At 41.9% G+C, this 19,379-nt stretch overlaps 1 protein-coding gene across 1 annotated transcript; it reads left to right on the top strand.

The window, feature by feature from the left end:
• Positions 1 to 2,240: 2,240 nt before the first annotated feature.
• On the top strand, positions 2,241 to 8,669 carry LOC119185742 (uncharacterized). Its single transcript, XM_075896488.1, has 6 exons — positions 2,241 to 2,484; positions 4,120 to 4,292; positions 4,985 to 5,017; positions 5,610 to 5,696; positions 6,884 to 6,925; positions 7,516 to 8,669. The coding sequence occupies exons 1-6, from the start codon at positions 2,332 to 2,334 to the stop codon at positions 7,751 to 7,753; spliced, it is 726 nt and encodes a 241-aa protein (XP_075752603.1). The 5' UTR covers positions 2,241 to 2,331; the 3' UTR covers positions 7,754 to 8,669.
• Positions 8,670 to 19,379: the final 10,710 nt, after the last annotated feature.

Genomic DNA, 19,379 nt, shown 5'->3' with positions numbered 1-19,379 from the left:
TCTCTATTAATTCCAGTTTTATTGTAGTAAATGCAGTAAAGAAATTTTAATCTCTGCTTCTGGCGGCGGTCAGAAAGACACTCCAATCCTAGCTCAGCCTTCATTGCAGTGCAGCTCTCCCCCCTTCCGTACCGTCCCAAGACGAACCTGGCAGCACGATTTTGTAATGGTTCCAGAGCAGCAATGAAGGTTACCTCGGCGGGGTCCCACACGACACAACCGTATTCTAAGATAGGTCTGATACAAGTAGTGTATGCCATACGTTTTAAATTCACATGCGAACATCGCCGGTTTCTTTGAATGAAATTTAAAGCCTTACCAGCTTTGGCTATGAGAGTGTCAACCTGAGGCCTCCATGAACATTCAGATGATAGTATTATACCTAGGTACTTATATGTACTCTCTTGTATCAACTGTACATTGTTCAGATGGTACTGTGACTGAAATGGTTTCATCTTTTTGGTAAATGAAATATGTACACACTTTCTTATATTCAAATTCATTTTCCATTTGGTACACCAGCTATAAATGAGCGATAAGTCTTTCTGAAGTTCTAATACATCATTGTGATCAAACATTTTTCTGTACACAACACAGTCATCCGCAAACAACCGTATAGAAGATGAAATTCCTGCAGAGATATCATTAACATAAATTAAAAACAATAGTGGACCCAGGACGGAGCCTTGTGAGACCCCTGAGGTAACATCGGTGTATTCGGAGCATTTTCCATTCAGTACTACGGTTTGTGTTCTTTGGGAAAGGTAACATTCGATCCATTTAAAAACAGTCTTATCAATGTTCAGGGTGGTAAGCTTAAACAGTAAGAGTGAATGTGACACCGTGTCAAACGCTTTCCGAAAATCCAAGAACACACCGTCAACCTGTCCTACAGTATCTACGCCCGATATTACGTCATGATAAAATTCGACTAATTGTGTTGTGCAAGACAGCCCTCTGCGAAATCCATGCTGCTCGTTGATTAGTACCTTATGCTTGTTTAAATGAGTTATTATTTCTTTGTATAAAATATGTTCGAGGATTTTACACGGGATAGACGTAAGCGATATTGGTCTATAGTTACCAACGTCTTTTTTGGACCCACCTTTATGTATCGGTACCACGTGCGCAATTTTCCAGTCATGTGGCAAGGTACCTGTCGCTAAAGATCTTTCAAAAATTGCATAAAGATACATAGAAATTGGCCCCGCACAACGCTTGAGTACACGCGGAGAAATTTCATCTGGACCACTAGATTTATTCTCATCAACGTCCTTCAATAGTTTTTCAATTCCATTAACACTAAGCTCGACAGGAAGCATAGGCGAAATGCTCACAATAGTTTGATGATAATTACAGCTGTGTTTAGGCAAGAATACCGAGTGAAAAAAGTTGTTCAGGCATGCAGCCTTATCCTCGTCATTCGTAATTACCGTGCCGTTATAATTTAACTCCTGTATTCCAAAGGAATCTGAGCCACACTGTTTTAGGTACTTCCAAAACATTTTAGGATTTGATTTCATTTTGTTGCTCAGCTCAGTGAAGTAATCATCTTTAGCTTTTTTTATCTTTAGCTTATATTCGTGGGTAATCGAATTCAGTTTTTCAAAGTGAGCAACTGATTTGCTTTTCTTGAATGCGCCTAATGCCCTCTTCCTTTTGTTGATAAGTTTTAATATATGTGCTGTTACCCATGGTTGTTTGTGCTTTTTTAGCCGTAATGAATGAACACTGGGGATATGTCTATTTGTTAACTCGGAAAGTATATTCTTAAATTTGTCCCACATATCATGCACATTGCCCTCCTGAAAAAGACATTCGAAAACAGGGAACGAATTACGAAGTTTTTTAGAAATTGCATCGTAGTCACCCTTGTCATAAAAGTAGATCCTTCTACTCGTAGGTAACTTCGCACACACTTTTTTTCTTTTGCATACAAGCAACAACAGCAAGATGATCACTAATTCCTGGAATCACAGTCACGTCATTTACGAAATTTGGCGAGTTACAAAACAACAAGTCTAAAGGCTGGTGCACACCGGCGACTAGTCGCGGTCGCGCGACCATTTGCGACTGGTCGCAAGCAGTCGCGAACGGTCGCAAGCGGTCGCAAAGCGACTGTTTGGGGCAGTCGCTTCCTGACCGATTTTTTGGTCGCGCGACTGCAGTCGCAAAACAGTTTAACCAATCAGCGAAGACCAGAAGTGACGTCAGTCTTTGTTTACATCCGGTCTCCTCGTATGTTTTTTTTTTCCTCGTTGCGCTTGCCTACTGCCGTGAGGTACGAACGACACGTACGTTCCTCCATGGATTCTTCCTCGCATCAGGCGAATGCCACCACGGCCAGCTTTGGGTAGTCGGCCGAGCTCCTCATCGACGCGACTAAAATGTACCCATATCTGTATGACAAGCGGCACCCTTCTTTTAAAGATCGGACAAAGAAGGACCGGGCTTGGGCAGATCGAAGCATGTTCGGCATGTCGAGTAAGTACCGAGATTTTTTGTTTGAGTAGCTATATAAGCAAAAACAGGTGTGTACTGCATGGCTGGCGTTGCCAATGAATGAACAATGAAAATATTGGTATTTGTACTGCAAGGTTACATGGTTAGTTTGCATGAGATGTATTGACTGTGATGTATGCGAGCGCAGTTGTGTGCATGTTTGTTCTCGCGACTTCCCGAGTTTAACATCGAAATCGACGTGACAGAACATTGTATAGCTGATCATAAAGCTCAGACGTTCGAAATACTGCTCGCAGTTGCCAACTCACATGCGCATGCTCCTTGCTGTGTTTGTACGTCATCGTCTGGCGAACGGAATGTGTGCTTTTGTGAACGTGCGGCATTTGCAATGCATAATATCTAGTGCGCGGTGAGGGAGGGGGGGGGGGGGGGTTACGCTTTAATTTTGCCTATGCATTGCAGTTGTGCTGCTTTAAAAAAGAATGCAAAGTAGCTTCTGCTTTGAGCGCATTTTGTGCACTCCACAGAGGAGCGTGTAATTAAAACATGAAAAACATGTTTAGCAGCACTCTAAAATGTCCGGATTTGGGAGTCAGACATGCTGTTGATGCCAAATGACATGCAATCGTAAAAAAAAAAAAGATATGGTAGTGTTCTAGTGGCTGGGCGAACACTGAAGGAAAGCACAGATGGGGGAATTTATTCCTCTGTAATGTGGCCCAAATCTAATCCTCATTTCTTCACAACTGCTCCTTTCCTGTGTTTTTGTCTATTGGTGCCTTTATATTTTATTCCCCGAGGTTATATCTCTCCGCTTTCAACTGTGCCTCGTTTTTGTTTGTTTTCTTTGTTCCTATATTTTAAAGTCAATTTTTCATGTCTGCTTCTATGTGTTGGTATGTTTTCATGTTTTGGTCCCTTTATTTTCTTATATTTTCCTTCCTCTCGCTCTCTCTATGTTACACTTTGAGTCATATACTATGTTTGTTGCATTTCTTTCTCTCGAAAATTGTCATCTTGCTCTAGTTAGTTTCATTCTTCTTTTCAAGTTATTTAACATGTTTGCTTTTGTTTGACAACAATCGCTCCCGCTGTACACGACAGTTGCGCTTGGCCGATACCAATGGTATATACTCACCTGTGGAGTTTTGCGCAATGCAGTAATGCTTAGAAAGCTTCACTGTGAAGGTGATAGAGACATCATGTGCTGGTTCATGAAATAGACTTTTTGCAAGTGAACTTCAATTTCCGACAGTATAAACAGCCTCTTTGTTACAATAGCTTGGCAGACGTGCTTACCTTCAAGAAACAGTGTACATAACTCTTTGCGCAACTAATCATTGCGTCAGCTGTGATGTCGTGCACATGTAGGTGGACGGTCTAAAACACTACGTGGGTAGCATTTCTGGAACCCTCGGCTGCAGGTTCCCTCAATCATGTCGTGGTTTTGCAATGTTTAAGCCCCTACCAATAGTTAAGTTTAGATGGCATGCGATTCATTTTGTTGCCCAATATTCAGATTTCTAGGGTGCTGCAGCCAAAATGATCTGGGCAAAGAAAATAAAGACCGCTCACAATTGTGCTGAAATAAAGTAGAAAATTTATCAGCGATACAGTATGCACAATACATTCTTACAGCAAGGGTTTTGTTTTCAGGTGTCCTTGTTGAGAAACGATTTAAGAACCTGCGTGATATCTTCAAAAGGAAACAACACGACATACGTGAAAAAACAAAGAAGTGGAGCCGGAGCAGCCGACATTCCAACAATAAAATGGCCCCATTTTGAGGCCATGCTTGAATTAATGGAAGGAGAGTCTGAGCCTGTGGCGTAAGTTCAATATTAGCTGACTATTGAGTACTAAACAAAAAAAAAGTTGATTTAATTCACATGACTGTTATACATACACATAAATACTCACACATCAATACACATAAGTACACTGCACATAAACATAGAAGTCCCAAGAGGTAATTCACAGTGGGCATGCATGTGATCATGAACATGATGGCAATGGGCTGTTTTGATGTCGAATAACTGTGGCTACAGCTACGAAGAATAACTCAGTGCATCATTCTTTCTGGATACTGTGCAACATGAGTGCCATTGACCAAAGGTAATGAATAATGCTTACCGTCCATTGAACAGAAAATGAAATGTTTTGGTTAGCATAGCACAATGCATCAGCACAACGCAAAAAATATAGCATACCGTACAAGTGGCACGTGGACAGCTTCACAAAACAGAATATTGAAGACAGAACAGTAAGAATGAAAGAATTGAGTGTACTTCTGTGTCATTCTCGGCTCTCATTTACCAAAAAAAGAAAGGCTTAATACAAAATATAAAAATCTAAAGAGATCGCTTATTGCATGTGTCATGAGGCTGTTCATAGACAAGCATTGCACATATTCATTACAAGAATGCAGCATAAGTACTTATATTGTAGCAAAACAGTGAAAATGCTCTAAAGATGCACACAATAGCACTGACAGAATCACATATTGCATGTTCTCTTGCAGCAGCCACATCACAGCAGAAGAGGCTAACGAGAGGTGAGCATGCACAAAAATTTTCGGTACCATGTGCATGCACTTGAAGCTGTACATGCATGGACTTGAACCTAGAAACATTATTTTTTATTACTAGGTGATTGTACTTTGCAAAATTATCAAAAATACAAGCGTGCTTGAAAGGTGGTGTTCAGGTCGTTAGCTTGCCCAAACCACTGCATTTTTTTCAATACATTCATCACTCAACACTGAACAGAAGCACACCGAAATACATGAGGGCACAGGCATTGTTTCTGTGTGAATGTGGTTATTTTACAACGTCAAATATTTCTGAAAAAGCAAAGTATTCATCAGCAACAGGCTGCAATTACTTTTACTTCATCTCCGTGACAATATCTCTTGTTCTCATTTAGATGTGCAGCCTACATAGCATTTTATTAACATAATAGGCACAATAAACTTCTGTATGCACACCTTCCATACAGCAGTGCTCAATCAAGAGGTAACGCAAGTGTAAAATAAACTTCGTGTTGAGCGAAATCATAATGGCATTTTAACTCCCAAAGAATGCCTAAAACTTTTCATGTACTAGCGGCATCATCAAATACATAGAAAGAAATTTTAATCACTGCAGATCACCGCCTCGGCCAAGACATGCAGCGGAACCGGAACGTACCCCTGATACGGCTGAGGAGACTCGTGTCGACACCTGCAGCAATGAGTAAAACCTTTATGAATCCACCTAAGTAATGACAAATGAAGGGCATGCATAGATAGCCAATCTATTAAATCTTAAAAACATGCATGTTCTAGCACATTTGAAGAATGTGCCTAATGTTTTTTTTTTTTTTTTTTTTTTACAGGTATCTTACAGGCCCTTGGTTAGGGCATTGAGTAAGGGGGGCTAACAAAGACATGTACAACAAGTAAAAGGGCGAAAGGTGCCAAAACGTAAGCTCGAGACATGAGTAACAAATGAACAAGAAATAAGTAAGTATAAATTGACATCATACATCGTTACCAAAAAACAAGAAAGATGCAGTTCATGGCACGCAGCAGTTAGGAAGTGTACAATACGTGTAAGTTAAATTGGCACAGATTGTGGTATAATACACTGGGAAAATCATGAAAGCGCTTACAGGAAGTGTGAACAGTTCGTCCTAAGCAAACAAAAATAAAGCACAAAAAATAAGGGGGCAATAAGCGCATTAGAAAAAAAACTTTTTGCACAGCATTATGAATGTCATATACATACAAGAACAAAGCTGTGAACATAAAATTATCAACCAAAATGTAAGACCAATTTGTTGCGGAAGGAAACAGGGTTAGTGTCAGATACCAAGTTATCGGGAAGATCATTCCACAACGTGATGGCACGAGGCAAAGCGGATGCGTTAAAAGAGTTCGTTTTGCCGTACATGCGCGAGAAACTAAGCCGGTTGTGTAGTCTAGTTGATAAATAGGAGGGTCGTTCAATTGGAAGTCTGGTCATTTTAGTGCTATTGACGTATTTATGAAAGAGGCATAAAAGAGAAATGTTGCGGCGAGTGGATAATAATTGAAATGAATAATCCATTTTAAGTTGTGTTACGCTGCAGGAGAAATTATAATTACGAGAAATGAATCGGACTGCCCTATTTTGAACTGCTACATGCACCAGATTTTGCTACATGCAATTTTTCACACCAGATTCTGCTACATGCAATTGCAACACTTTATAAGTTGTATAATAATACTGCCTCCTCCTGCGGTGATGCTTCAGCAACCACCTCAAGAGAGCAGCCACCATCAAAACGGTGTGTAAACAAAAAAAATTATTTTAGGTACTCCTGGCAAGAGATCACAACCACAACTTTTCGAAAAGGATCACTTTCTGTACATTTAAGTAATATGTATAATTCACTGCAGGTCACGCTCGTCAAGACGACAACGGACCTGCGAGGGCGCTAGGTGAGATATACCCCTAACTCTTAGAAGATAAACTTGCAGATTTTTTTCTAACAATCCTGCGCATGCTACAAAACACAAAACTTTATAAGGTTCACGCTCGGTCAAGTTGGTACACAGACATAGTAACAAAAAAGAGTGTGAGAACGACAAGGTAGAAACAGAAGAAACAGGACAGAGCACAGACTTTAAACTGATGTTTTTATTGTGGACACATTTATACTAAGGTAGACAGAACCCATGTAACTACCGTAATATTTAGACGTTAATATCAGAACATCAGCACCCTGTCCCAAAACACAAGTGTCCGTTTCAAAGATCAAAAGCCCATTTATTTCTCACAGAGAAGTAGACGCCCTATTGACACATTTATCTTTTAAGTGTGCTATTTAATTTGCTTCAGTTGCTCTATATTTTTTTCTTTCTAAGTGCCGAAAATCACAAACATTAGCTGAAAGTCAGTGCTCTGTATTGTTTCTTCTGTTTCTACTTTGTCGTTCTCACACTGTTTTTTTTTGCTAAATGGTGCTTTATGAAGTAACAATGCAACCTTAAAGCATTTGCATGAATCGCAATTCACACTTGCTTTGCAGCAATGCAGGAGAGGGCACAAGCCATGAAGCTGTGGCGCAAGCGTGCATGGAGCACCTTGAACACATCAGAGCGAACAAGGGGGTCATCAAAAAAGATAACATTGGTTTCTTCGCTCTACGTACCGATGCACCCCTCAGAGAGCTACCAGTGCACATTGCACAAGATGTAATGCATGCAGTAGAACTTATGCTGTATGAAGCAGAGGCAAAATTGCATCAGAGCAGTGAAGCAAATTGAAGTGTTTATATATATAAAGTCAATGACACCCACCTTTTTTTATCTTGTGTTCACTTTTCTAGTCCTAACTTAAAGGGGTCATGACTGGTCACTCAACAATTGACGGTTGTCAGCAAAAAACAAAACTACAGAGTAAAATGTGCTAGTACACGTGTGAAAAGGGGCCTTAAGAGATTATTTTAGTCAAAAATATGCCGTAGAAGTGCTCGGCTCCTAAAACTCAACCTACCACAAGTGACCGCCATTTTGTCATGGCGTGCGCGACGTCACAAGCCGAAGGAGCAGTGGCAAATGGTATACGCATTGCACATTCACGAAATTATTTGCTGCAAGTACCAACGCTACATTGCTGACACAGTAGCCATGTTTCGACCCCTGGAAGTCATTTAGCTTTAGTGGAGAGTTCAACAATGCAAAAAAATTTGATTGCAAACGCAGCTGATGACAAAACACGACCGTCTGCCAGAATGCACACTGTGCAGCAGCTTGTCGAGCAAGCGGTTCGTGATGTCATGGATAGTGAGTGCATCAGTATTGCCCAACTGTCAGGCGACTAGCTCGTTTATAAAAATATGCGATTAAAAATTAGCAGCTTGACCAAATCGCTCGAATTTCACCAGCTTGTATGTGAACATACAAGAATCAGCTCATGCAACACACATTATGGTTGAAAATTGGGTGTCATGACCCCTTTAAGGCCACTTATTTCTGTGATAATTATAGCGATAACCGTGCAATAACTCAAATATTTTAACATGAATTATTTATTTTTGTGTTTTCATGGTTATATTTGGACATGACAGTTTTCCCTGTAATGTATCTGTTGTGTCACGGGTGATTTTTTTCTTCTTTGTTTAGCTTAAGAAGATGCTATGTACATAAGTTCTGTAAGCAATAAAATGCATTTACAACCCACCTTCACCTTGTACGCCTCAAGTGCTGTTCACCACTTTGTCCTGCCAAGGCACCTGACCGTCTGTGACGAAGTAGTGCGCCAATTTATCTCGCACTTCCTTGGCATACCTACAACGCATAAGTGCCATGTGAAATTTCTGTCGGCACAGCCGTGATGGAAGACACACACTGTAAAAGGAACATGCTAAGCTTGAAAATCTCACACATAGTTGCATTTCAGTGTCGTAGTCATGACGCTACATTGCCAAAGTGTTCCTCATTTTTATGTATTAATGAGTGCTACCTCTGCTGTCTATTTTCTACGACATCATCACAGCTTCTGATAGAATGCATATTTGCTGACTGACTTTAGAAATTTCGATATGTCAAGTTTCATGGCAGCCAAGGTCAGTAACTGCTCGCATTTGGACAAAACAATTGTACACTTTTGAGAGAACGATTGCCCTGTACAGTTAAACCAAATTAAGGCTGGTGCACACCGGGGACTAGGAGCGGTCGCGCGACCATTTGCAACTGGTCGCGAACGGTCGCACTGCTTGTGCACTCTGCAAGCTGTCGTATATGCAGTGAATATTTCTGTGCCTACACATTTTAGCGAATCATAAGCATGCATCAACCTTTTCATGGAAGAGCGTACGTGCTCATATCACTCAGGTTGAAGAAGGGCAACCTAAATGTACCTGTAGCAATTTCCTTAGCATGGATTTCTGAAAAGCTGTAAATTCAAGAAGAACCTATTTCGCAAAACGTACATCACTCAAGTCAATTGTTCAAATTGCTTTCACACAATGTGCTACCGTCCACAATACGTTTTGCCACTGCGCTACTGTCCACAGTGTATTGGGTCACTGTCATTTTAACAGAACATACGTATAATTGTAGCAAGGTGCAGGGGTTAAACACTGCCTATGTTTGTGAGAAATTTCGCATGTGTACTTGTGCAAACACACACCGTCGTGCATGCAGATACATAAAGGGTGGTTGGTTGAACCTCCTCCCTCCCCGATGCTGAAAAATATTTTTGGCATGAATACTCTTTGAGTGCCTCGAACAGCACATCAATTTGTCCTAACAATTTGTGCATAATTGTACTCGCAAAGCTTAGGATTGTGTTTCACTTATTTTATAACATCATTAATAATTGCGTTCTATATAGTACCTGTGCATCAGGATAACAGAAAACGGGAACTGACCGGTCCACAATGTAATGTCATTGTGTAGCGCAGAATCCCATTTTCTGGGATTTTACAAGCGGAAACCACGTACTGATTACGCAATAAGCAACAACAGATGGTTTTGAAATATTCACCACCTGAGATTCTTAACGTACGTGCGCAACAAACGCGCCAACTTAAGTGCATTTCGCCTCCACCTAAAGGCGATCGATGCGGCCGTAATCAAACCCGTCACCTACGCGTAAACTGCCGGCCGCCGTAACGACTGCATCATCGAGCCCGCATACGTCATAAATGCAATTCGTTCTATCCGCCCAAGCAAAACTTCTTTACGAGCGAAGCGCAGCCGCAAGCCACAGCATATTAATCTTCAAACCACACGCTCTTACCTAATGGTCATGGCCAGGCAGTCGTGCGCCGAAATTGTAGGCCGGTGGTTTGTGTCCTGCTTGGATATTGCGGGGCGCAGCAGTTCGAGCACAGCATCGAACGTTCGTGGCGGCATCCGCATGAAGCTAACTACCAAAAATAGAATGAGATAACATGTTATGCACTATCTTATAAGCACGTAAAACAACCATAAACTTACTCTCGGAAATTCTCCTCGTCGTGCGAGCGCAAGAGCAGACGCCCTGTGTGGACGGCCACTTCTCGCGAGCGAAGGGACGGTCTCACCCACCATCGCCTTGCTTGCTTTGAAGGCTTTTGTGCTGACACGTTGGCTGAGCACATCAGCACCGCCACAACCTCTTCTTCATCACTCGACTCGAAGTCTATGATGCTGCCGGGAGAACGCTACGCAAACACAGCCGTCAAAAACAAACGCATCGCGCTCAGCGGGCTCCGTATCTGATCAGCTGATCGTCGCCGGTCGCCCAAGTTCTCGTTGATAACGAGATCTGTACGTGACTCTCCGGGTTTGCGACTTCCGGTCGCTCGCATGAATCCTTGCCGGTGTGAACGTCGCTCGCAGTTTGGTCGCCAGTCGCAAATGGTCGCGCGACCGCGGCTAGTCGCCGGTGTGCACCAACCTTAACACAGCGTCATTGCGAGTAGGGGTGGTAACGTACTGCGTCAGACCAAACCTGTCGACGATATTTTTCATCGCACGGTTCATGCGCCCGCTTATACTTATACAGGAATCATTACCCCAGGATAAGCCAGGCAGATTAAAATCCCCCCCCCCCCAGGAGTATTGTCTGGGCTGATGCCCAGACAATAAATTCTTTGTTTGCCATGCTTAAGGCTCCATCGATGGACTCGTGTGCGCAAATGAGAGCAGTGTCATCAGCGTACATGACTGGGTTGAAGTTATGTAATATTGAAGGGAAGTCATTCATGTACAGAGAGAATAAAATAGGTCCCAATACCGATCCCTGCGGTACTCCCGATGTAATGGGCAAAAATCCAGAATTAGTGTTACAAAAATGAACCGTTTGTTGTCGGTTAGTAAGGTAGCTTCTAAAAAATTCCAGACTTCCCCCTCGTATGCCATACTGTTCTAATTTGTTGAGTAGTATATCATGATGTACGGTGTCGAAAGCTTTTCTAACGTCAATGAAGACACCAATCACTATGATGTTGTTGTTTAGGTAGGAATTCACCCTATCTGAAAGAAATAGCACTGCAGTGGAAGTGGATCGATTGCTCCGAAAGCCATGTTGGTTATTTGTTAGTACAGACTGTCGATCGAGAAAATTTAGAAGCCGTTTCGGGATAAGTTTTTCAAACACTATCTTTATGGAACTTAATACAGATATGGGGCGGTAGTTTTCGGGAAGGCTACGGTCTCCATTTTTGTGAATTGAAACGACCTTTGCGATTTTTAGCAAATCTGTGTAAGTTGACATGTGAAATGCGTGACTAAAAATTTTTCCTAGAGGAGTACATAGAACGTCTATGAAGTTTTTAAGTATGAATGGTGATATCTCATCACACCCCGCACTATGTTTGCATGGCATAGCTTTAACGAGAGTTACGATTTCCGCAGGAGTTATGTCGATGTATCCAAAGGAATTGACAACTCTATCCGGAACCGTATCGACTAACACATCACGGCACGAATTCGAAATTTCTTTACCAATGTTACAAAAGAACTGATTAAAAGTCGATACCGAAATTCTGCTGATATTCCCAATATATCTGTATCTGCCATAACGTATTGATTAGGAATAGGTTTTATAACAGAGTTTATAAATTTCCACGTTCTTTGAATTTCCAGAGTTTTTTGTAGTTAGCTCGGAATAATATTGTTTTTTACGATTACGGGTAAGCTGTGTTACCATGTTGCGGGCCACCCAAAATTTTTCTTCATAGTACAAGTTGCCCTTATTTTGTTTACCTTTTGTGGGCCAATAGTTTTTTTTCTTTACCAATTGTAAAATATCCTTGGTCATCCAAGGACAAATTAGCTCTTGGTGATACCTTATTTTGTACGGGATTTCAGATTGTGTAATCGCTTCCCTTATCTTATCACTTAGTGCGGCATATTGATGATGAGAGCCACCAGAGTCTAGTATACTGTCATCAGTTTCTAATAAGCGTTGTTTTAAACTGCAGAGATTAATCCTATTGCGGTACATCGTGGGTGTGTTCCTAATATTTCCAGATAAGGGAAAGAAAATGGCAGTTGGATAATGATCTGAGATGACTGTATGATAGATGTTGCACTGACTGGTTGTAGTGTCGAAATTGCAAAGTATACGGTCAATTGAAGTTGATGAATTACGAGTTGCCCTGGTGGGTGTTGTAATTACATTATGAAAACCATAAGAGTTTACAAAATGGAAGTATTCATTGTTTTCATTTTTCAAGGAGTCAATGTTAAAGTCACCACATATGAATATTTTTGAGCTGATGCTGGTAAAATATGCTAGTTATGCCTCGAAACGTTGCATGAAAGTTTGAATGTTTTGGTTCGGAGCACGATAGATAACAGCAATAAAAATGGAGGTTGAATTTACAAAAAGAAAGTCAAATTCCTGGAGATAAGAGTAAGAGAACTGAGGGACGAGTTCGCATTTGATGTTTGCTCTCTTAAATAGGCCAACGCCTCTTCCTCGTGCGCGAGAGTTTCTAGCAATAGAAGTGAATGAATAACCTGGGATATTCTGGACTTCACCTGATTTAAGCCAGGTCTCCGAAACAGCTATGAAATTGAATCGAAAAGAATTCACCTCTAGAAAAGAGCATAGTGCGTCAATATTTCTGTTCAGGCTGCGCACGTTGCATTGCATCAGAGAACAAATAGAAGTTTCACCGTTATCACTCGATGATTGATTCGTAGCCATCGTCGTGGGCGTTAGCAGATCTTCAAAAGATCTTCCTCAGTTTTATTATGTAGAACGCTTGAATTATCTGCTTTCTTTGCAAGAATGAGACCAAGATCACTACACGACAGCACCACTACACCACTGCTCAAAGGGAAGCCTGCCGAACTACGAAACCGCGTCCTCCTATTGCGGACCCCGGAACTGCCAACGAACACGTTCGCCGGGAGCCCAACGCCGAAATCCTCCCCACAACGACGAAGGCCTGCCGGACATAACTACAACCTGCGCACCTCATCAGTGCCATCCCCGCACCCAAAAGAAGATTGACTTCTGAAATGTCAGTCCAGCTCATCGCTTCCCAGTTGCAGTGCCACTTTCCTTAAAGTACGAAAACTTGCTGACAAACGAATTAGACATGAAATGCATAAATCAACGTTGCAAGTGTACCTTCGTGCTAGAATAGCCCCCAAGGGTACGACACTTTCCCTCACACCAGCCGCTACAAATCTAGATGAACACGACTAAATAACATAGAAAAGCGTCCTCCTTGAGGCATCTCTTAAATTAACAGAAATCGCTCTTAATCACAGCGATAAGCAGGTAAAGAAACTGGTCACTATGATCAACACCATTCTTCGCTACAACACTTTATCGAACGAAGAAATCACGCAATTAACAGAATTTGAACAGAATAAATACCAAGCCATCATGACTACAAAAATTCATAAACTCAAAAGAGACCATGTGCCCAAGCTCGCGTTCCCTGATGTAGTTCCTTATCACTACAACACCACCACCCAGGCAATCACTAAGGGTACAAGCGAGCACCCATCTAGAAACACACTCTGTGACACTGGTTGTAAACTTATCGGACTCGAGCTTGTCACCTGACGAAAAAAAAAACTGCTATCTAAGGGACTAAGCTTCTGCTCGACCACAAAATTTTTCGATGAATTCCACTTGCTCCGAGACCTCGACAACTTCGCTCGAAGCTTAAGGTTGCGCGAATATTTCTTGGACAGGCCTTCTAACCACGAAAAAATTCCCTGTCGTAAATCAAATGATTGGACACCGAACAGTAATCGAGACAAGTGCTTGGACCTTTATATGACCGCACTACAGAAAGATATAGTACACGAATACCCCTGACAGAAAGGAAACCGAGAAAACTTGAAAAAATCTGAAAAAATAAGTATGAAAAATTTGGCATCTAGGACAGACATAACAATAAAACCCGCGGACAAGAGGAGCAATTGTAGTCCTTAATAAAACCAACTACTTACAAGAAGCATACCGCCAACTAGACGACTTAAGATTTTACAAAGTGGGCTTGGCCGCATGTCAGCAACGCCTCACGCTCACGCGATCCGCTTGCCTTTCGTGCAGTCACTCACCCTGATATGCCTGCTGACATCCTTCCATGGGTCGCCCTGCGTAGCCGATGGAGACCCGATGTTCGTGGGCCACCAGCTGCTGCATCTTTCAACTACGACAGTCTTCGTTCAACGAGATCCTGGCTCCGAAAACGAGCGGAGTGTGCATGATGATCTTCGCAAGCACGCCCCTGCCTACGTCATCGCTCAGCTGCCTCATGCCCTTTCCTTCTGTGGATGCTTCACCGCTGCGTCGACCACTCTGACGTCACAGCAGCACTATATAAGGCCTGACAAAACGTCACCTGCTTCCAGTGGGCTTGGCAGCATGTCAGCAACGCCTCACGCTCACGCGATCCGCTTGCCTTTCGTGCAGGTAACATGTTCATATTCTCTCTTCACCCGCCGTACCCGATACATGGCATTAGTGGTGCTGCCAAGCCCACGGTGTTGCATCGCCATGATTTGTGAGTGTACTCATGTTATTCTTAACCTCTTGCTTCTAGCAGGTGATATTGAGGAAAACCCCGGTCCCACCACTCGATCCGCTTCATCACAGCCATCTGATGACATAATGTCAGTGCTGAGCGCAATTCAGAGCGGACAAGCAACACTCTTAGATGAAATCAAATCAATCCACTTAAAATTATCAGAAAATGACAAAGCTCTCGACGATATAAAGAAAAGACTAGGGGAAATAGAGGGAGTTTGTTCTTCGATCGCCTTAGTCAAAGAACAAATTCATGAAGTTCGAGGCATGGCAGAGCAGAGCACCAAGATGTTTGCAAATTTGGCTACCAGAGTAGACGACTCCGAAGATAGGGCTAGACGCTCAAATCTAGTGTTTTTTGGGCTAAAAGACAATGAACATAAAACATGGGAGCAATCGGAGAAGTTAATAATCTTTCTGCAGCGCGAGCCTTGAAACTTCTCTGCAACCAAGAGACATAGAGCACGCTCACAGAATTGGCCGCTTTCGACCAAATAACAATCGACCCATTATTGTCCGATTTTCCCATTTCAAAGATAAGGAGGGCGTATTATCAAAAAGCGCGCGACTCAAGGGCACCAACTACAGGATTACAGCAGATTTCTCGCCAGCTACTCGCATTGCCCGCAAAAAGCTAGTCGAGTTCGGTAGAACTCAACCCAAGCCTTTCAAGCTCCGTTATGATAAACTTATACTCAATAACACTACTTACCTTTTTGATTCTACTGAGCAGAAGGTCATTCGACAGCCACGGTAGCAATCACAAGACTCTTCTCAGCGAGAATTTCCACGCACAGGTCTGTCTTTCGTATATACGAACATAAGAAGTATCCTGCCCAAACGCGACTCACTTTCACACATAACAGATACCACTGACTGCAATTTCATAGTTCTAACCGAAACTTGGCTAAATTCTTCCATTTCCAACACCGAACTACAGTGCTGTTTCCCTGACTTTGTAATTTTTTGGCGCGACCGAGAAAGTAAACGTGGTGGTGGTGTCATGATGGCCGCCCATAACAGTGTTCAGTGCTCCATAGTTGATGTACCCTCTCCCTTAGAAATCTTTTTTGTGCATTGCCAAGCGTCTAATCCACCTGTTGTAATCGGAGTGTGTTACCGCCCACCTGAAGCCGATACGTCTTTCACAAAACATTTCCATGATGCCATTTGTTCTGTCACAACTGCATTTCCAAACGCCCCACTGATTGTATTTGGTGACTTCAATTTTCCCGGAATAACATGGTCAAATGTAGCACTAACTGCATCAAAACACAACGCTGAAAGAGACTTCTTGAACTCTTGTTTAACTTTCGGCTTATCACAACTTATCTCTAAACCTACTAGACAAACAGAACACTCCTCCAACATTCTAGACCTATTGCTTACGTCTCACCCTGATCATTTCAGTACAGTGTCATATTTATCTGCCATTAGCGATCACTCTGTTCTCCAGACAACCTTTCAGTACTACTTACCTAATCCCAAGAAAATTAAGAGAACAATCACATTATACGATAAGGGCAACTACAGAGCTATAAACGATGAACTAACAGCTTTCTCTGAATCCTTTCTAACCGATTTTTTTATGCGCACTGTCGAAACAAACTGGCCCCTATTTAAAACTAAGCTACAGCATCTGATAAAAGTTCACGTTCCCACCGTCACCTTAACCATAAGGTCAACATCCCCATGGTTCAACGCCTCACTAAAACGTCTTAAAAATAAAAAGAAGCGCCAGTTCAGCTCCGCTAAGCATTCAGACACCCAGTACGCGTGGGACAAATACAAGGCAACCGAAAAGCTTTTTGATTCTCTCGCAGCTAAAGCCAAGCGTTCTTCCTATTCTTCTACCTTACCTGATATGCTCCGAAAAAATCCTAAGCTATTTTGGAAAACAATTAAACCATCATCTATTACCCCTTCACCGAACATTACACTACGCGAGGAACAAAAAGTTTCAATTCCTGAACACTACACTTCGCATGTATTAAATGAAACCTTCTGCTCTGTATTCACCATAAAACCTGACGGTGACCTTCCCCATGCCCTTCCTGTATGCCACCCAATCATGTCGAAAATCGCATTTCCTGCCAATGGTATTTCCAAGATAATCGACTCGTTAAAGCTTACTTCATCAATGGGTATAGATGGCATTAACACAAAAATATTGAACACTAAAATTGTAACAAGTGTGATTTTATCTAACATTTTTCAGCAATCACTTTCATCTGGAGTGGTGCCCCAAGACTGGAAGGTAGGCAAGGTCATTCCAATCCCAAAGAAAAGTAACTCGTATTACCCAAGAACTATCGTCCCATTTCGTTCACAAGTGTATGCTCTAAAATAATGGAACACGTAATCTATTCCCACATAGTCAACTTTCTCGCACCTCTTCATTTCTTTCATAAAAACCAACATGGCTTTCAGAAAGGTGTTTCGTGTGACACTCAAATAGCTCTGTTTACTAATGACATTAGCTCTAGCATTGATGTAAATATACCAGTAGACGCGCTCTTTTTAGACTTCAAAAAATCTTTTGACAAAGTTCCTCATAAACGCTTGTTCTTAAAACTTTCTTGTCTCAACCTTGACCCCTTAGTTTTCAATTGGATTTGCGACTTTTTAACTAACCGCCAGCAATTCGTTTACGCAAATAATCTTTCTTCGTCTTTACGCCCCGTCATTTGAGGCGTGCCTCAAGGCACGGTTCTAGGACCTTTGCTTTTTCTCATATATAATAACGACTTGCCGATTAATATTTCTTTTAACATCAGACTTTTCGCCGATGATTGTGTAATCTATCACCCAACTAACAACACATCAGATGTTCATGAACTTCAATCTGACCTTCATAAAACTGAAATCTAGTGTACAACGTGGTTAATGTCCCTTAACGCAAACAAAACGTCACTAGTCTCTTTCCATCGCCGACAGTGCTACCCATCTCCAGCATACTTCATTAACAACACTCAAATTTCATGCGTAACTACATACAAGTATCTAGGTGTCCATTTTTCTTCTGATTTAACATGGTCCCTTCACATAACGCACATTACTAACGAAGCAAACCGTGCTCTTGGATGTCTGCGCCGAAACCTTCATCTAGCCCCTACCCCTGTCAAACTACTCGCTCATCAGACACTAATCAGACCAAAACTTGAATACGCATGCGCTGTTTGGGACCCTCATCAGAGTAACAATACTAATTACTTGAAACAGTGCAAAGCCGGGCAGCAAGAATCATCTTTTCAGATTATTCGTATCAGTCGAGCGTAACCGAACTTAAATCTAGTGCTAACCTTGCTACCCTTTCGTCATGCCGATTTATAGCTCGTCTGTGCCTGTTTTTCAAGTTTTATGATGGATCGACTCGTACTCCCACCATCAAGCCAGTCCATCGTCATTCAGACCGCATCGATCACAGGAAAGCTGTTTACCCGCCAAGAGCTCACACCACTGCGCATCTTTCATCCTTCTTTGTCAAGACCGCACAAGATTGAAATGGCCTTCCTCGGCACGTTGCGCACCACTCCAGTATCATCAACTTCAAAGCAGCGATCGAGCATCTACTCCTTTAACCGATTGTAATAGCCCACCCCTCATGTAAAACCCCTTCATTGAGGCCTTTGAGGTACTGTATATAAATAAATATATAAATAAATAAATAAATAAATAAATAAATAAATAAATAAATAAATAAATAAATAAATAAATAAACGCCTCCCAGGTGATCCGACAGACGAATACAAACGTATCGTATCAACAGAACTAAAAAAACTGTTGGATGCAGAAAAGATAACGAACACTGACCACAAACTGATGCAAGCAGCATACCCTCGTCCAGGTCGCTTCTAAATCTTCCCAAAAATTTATAAACCCGGTAACCCAGGTCGACCAATCATATCAGGCATTGGTACAATAACTGAACCCATATCAGGGTACGTGGACAAACTAGTAAGCCACATTCCATGCACCCTCGCGTCGTACATAAAAGACACCACACATTTTCTTCGAGACATTGCAGGTATCTGTGTGCCGAAAAACTCGTACTTGGTTACTCTTGATGTCTCTTCATTATATACAAATATTCCTCACGATGACGGCATAGCTGCATTACAAAACATGTACACACACCATAGACAATCTAACACCCCAGATTTCTCTGCCATTGCAACTTTGACGAGGATGGTCCTCGAATTGAATTCATTCGAGTTTAACCAAGAGTATTTTCAACAAATCAGCGGGACCGCTATGGGCACCAAAATGGCACCTAATTATGCCAACATATTTATGGGAAAGCTAGAATCTGAATTTCTTGCACAAAGTAGTTCCTTGAAACCAATGTTATACAGAAGATACATAGACGACATCTTTCTTATTTGGACCCACAGCGAGGAC

This window comes from Rhipicephalus microplus, chromosome 5 (assembly GCF_043290135.1).
Source record: "Rhipicephalus microplus isolate Deutch F79 chromosome 5, USDA_Rmic, whole genome shotgun sequence".
Taxonomy (NCBI): Eukaryota; Metazoa; Arthropoda; class Arachnida; order Ixodida; family Ixodidae; genus Rhipicephalus; species Rhipicephalus microplus.
The sequence above is the reverse complement of the archived record's forward strand: the minus strand, read 5'-3'. Positions and strand labels throughout refer to the sequence as shown.

What these genes read in the sequence shown, in the direction of transcription:
- LOC119185742 (XM_075896488.1), top strand. Translation starts at nt 2,332, where the DNA reads ATGCCACCACGGCCAGCTTTGGGTAGTCGGCCGAGCTCCTCATCGACG. An exon ending in AAGCATGTTCGGCATGTCGA is followed by an intron (nt 2,485 to 4,119) that starts GTAAGTACCGAG and finishes TTTTGTTTTCAG; the next exon opens with GTGTCCTTGTTGAGAAACGA. An exon ending in GGAGAGTCTGAGCCTGTGGC is followed by an intron (nt 4,293 to 4,984) that starts GTAAGTTCAATA and finishes GTTCTCTTGCAG; the next exon opens with CAGCCACATCACAGCAGAAG.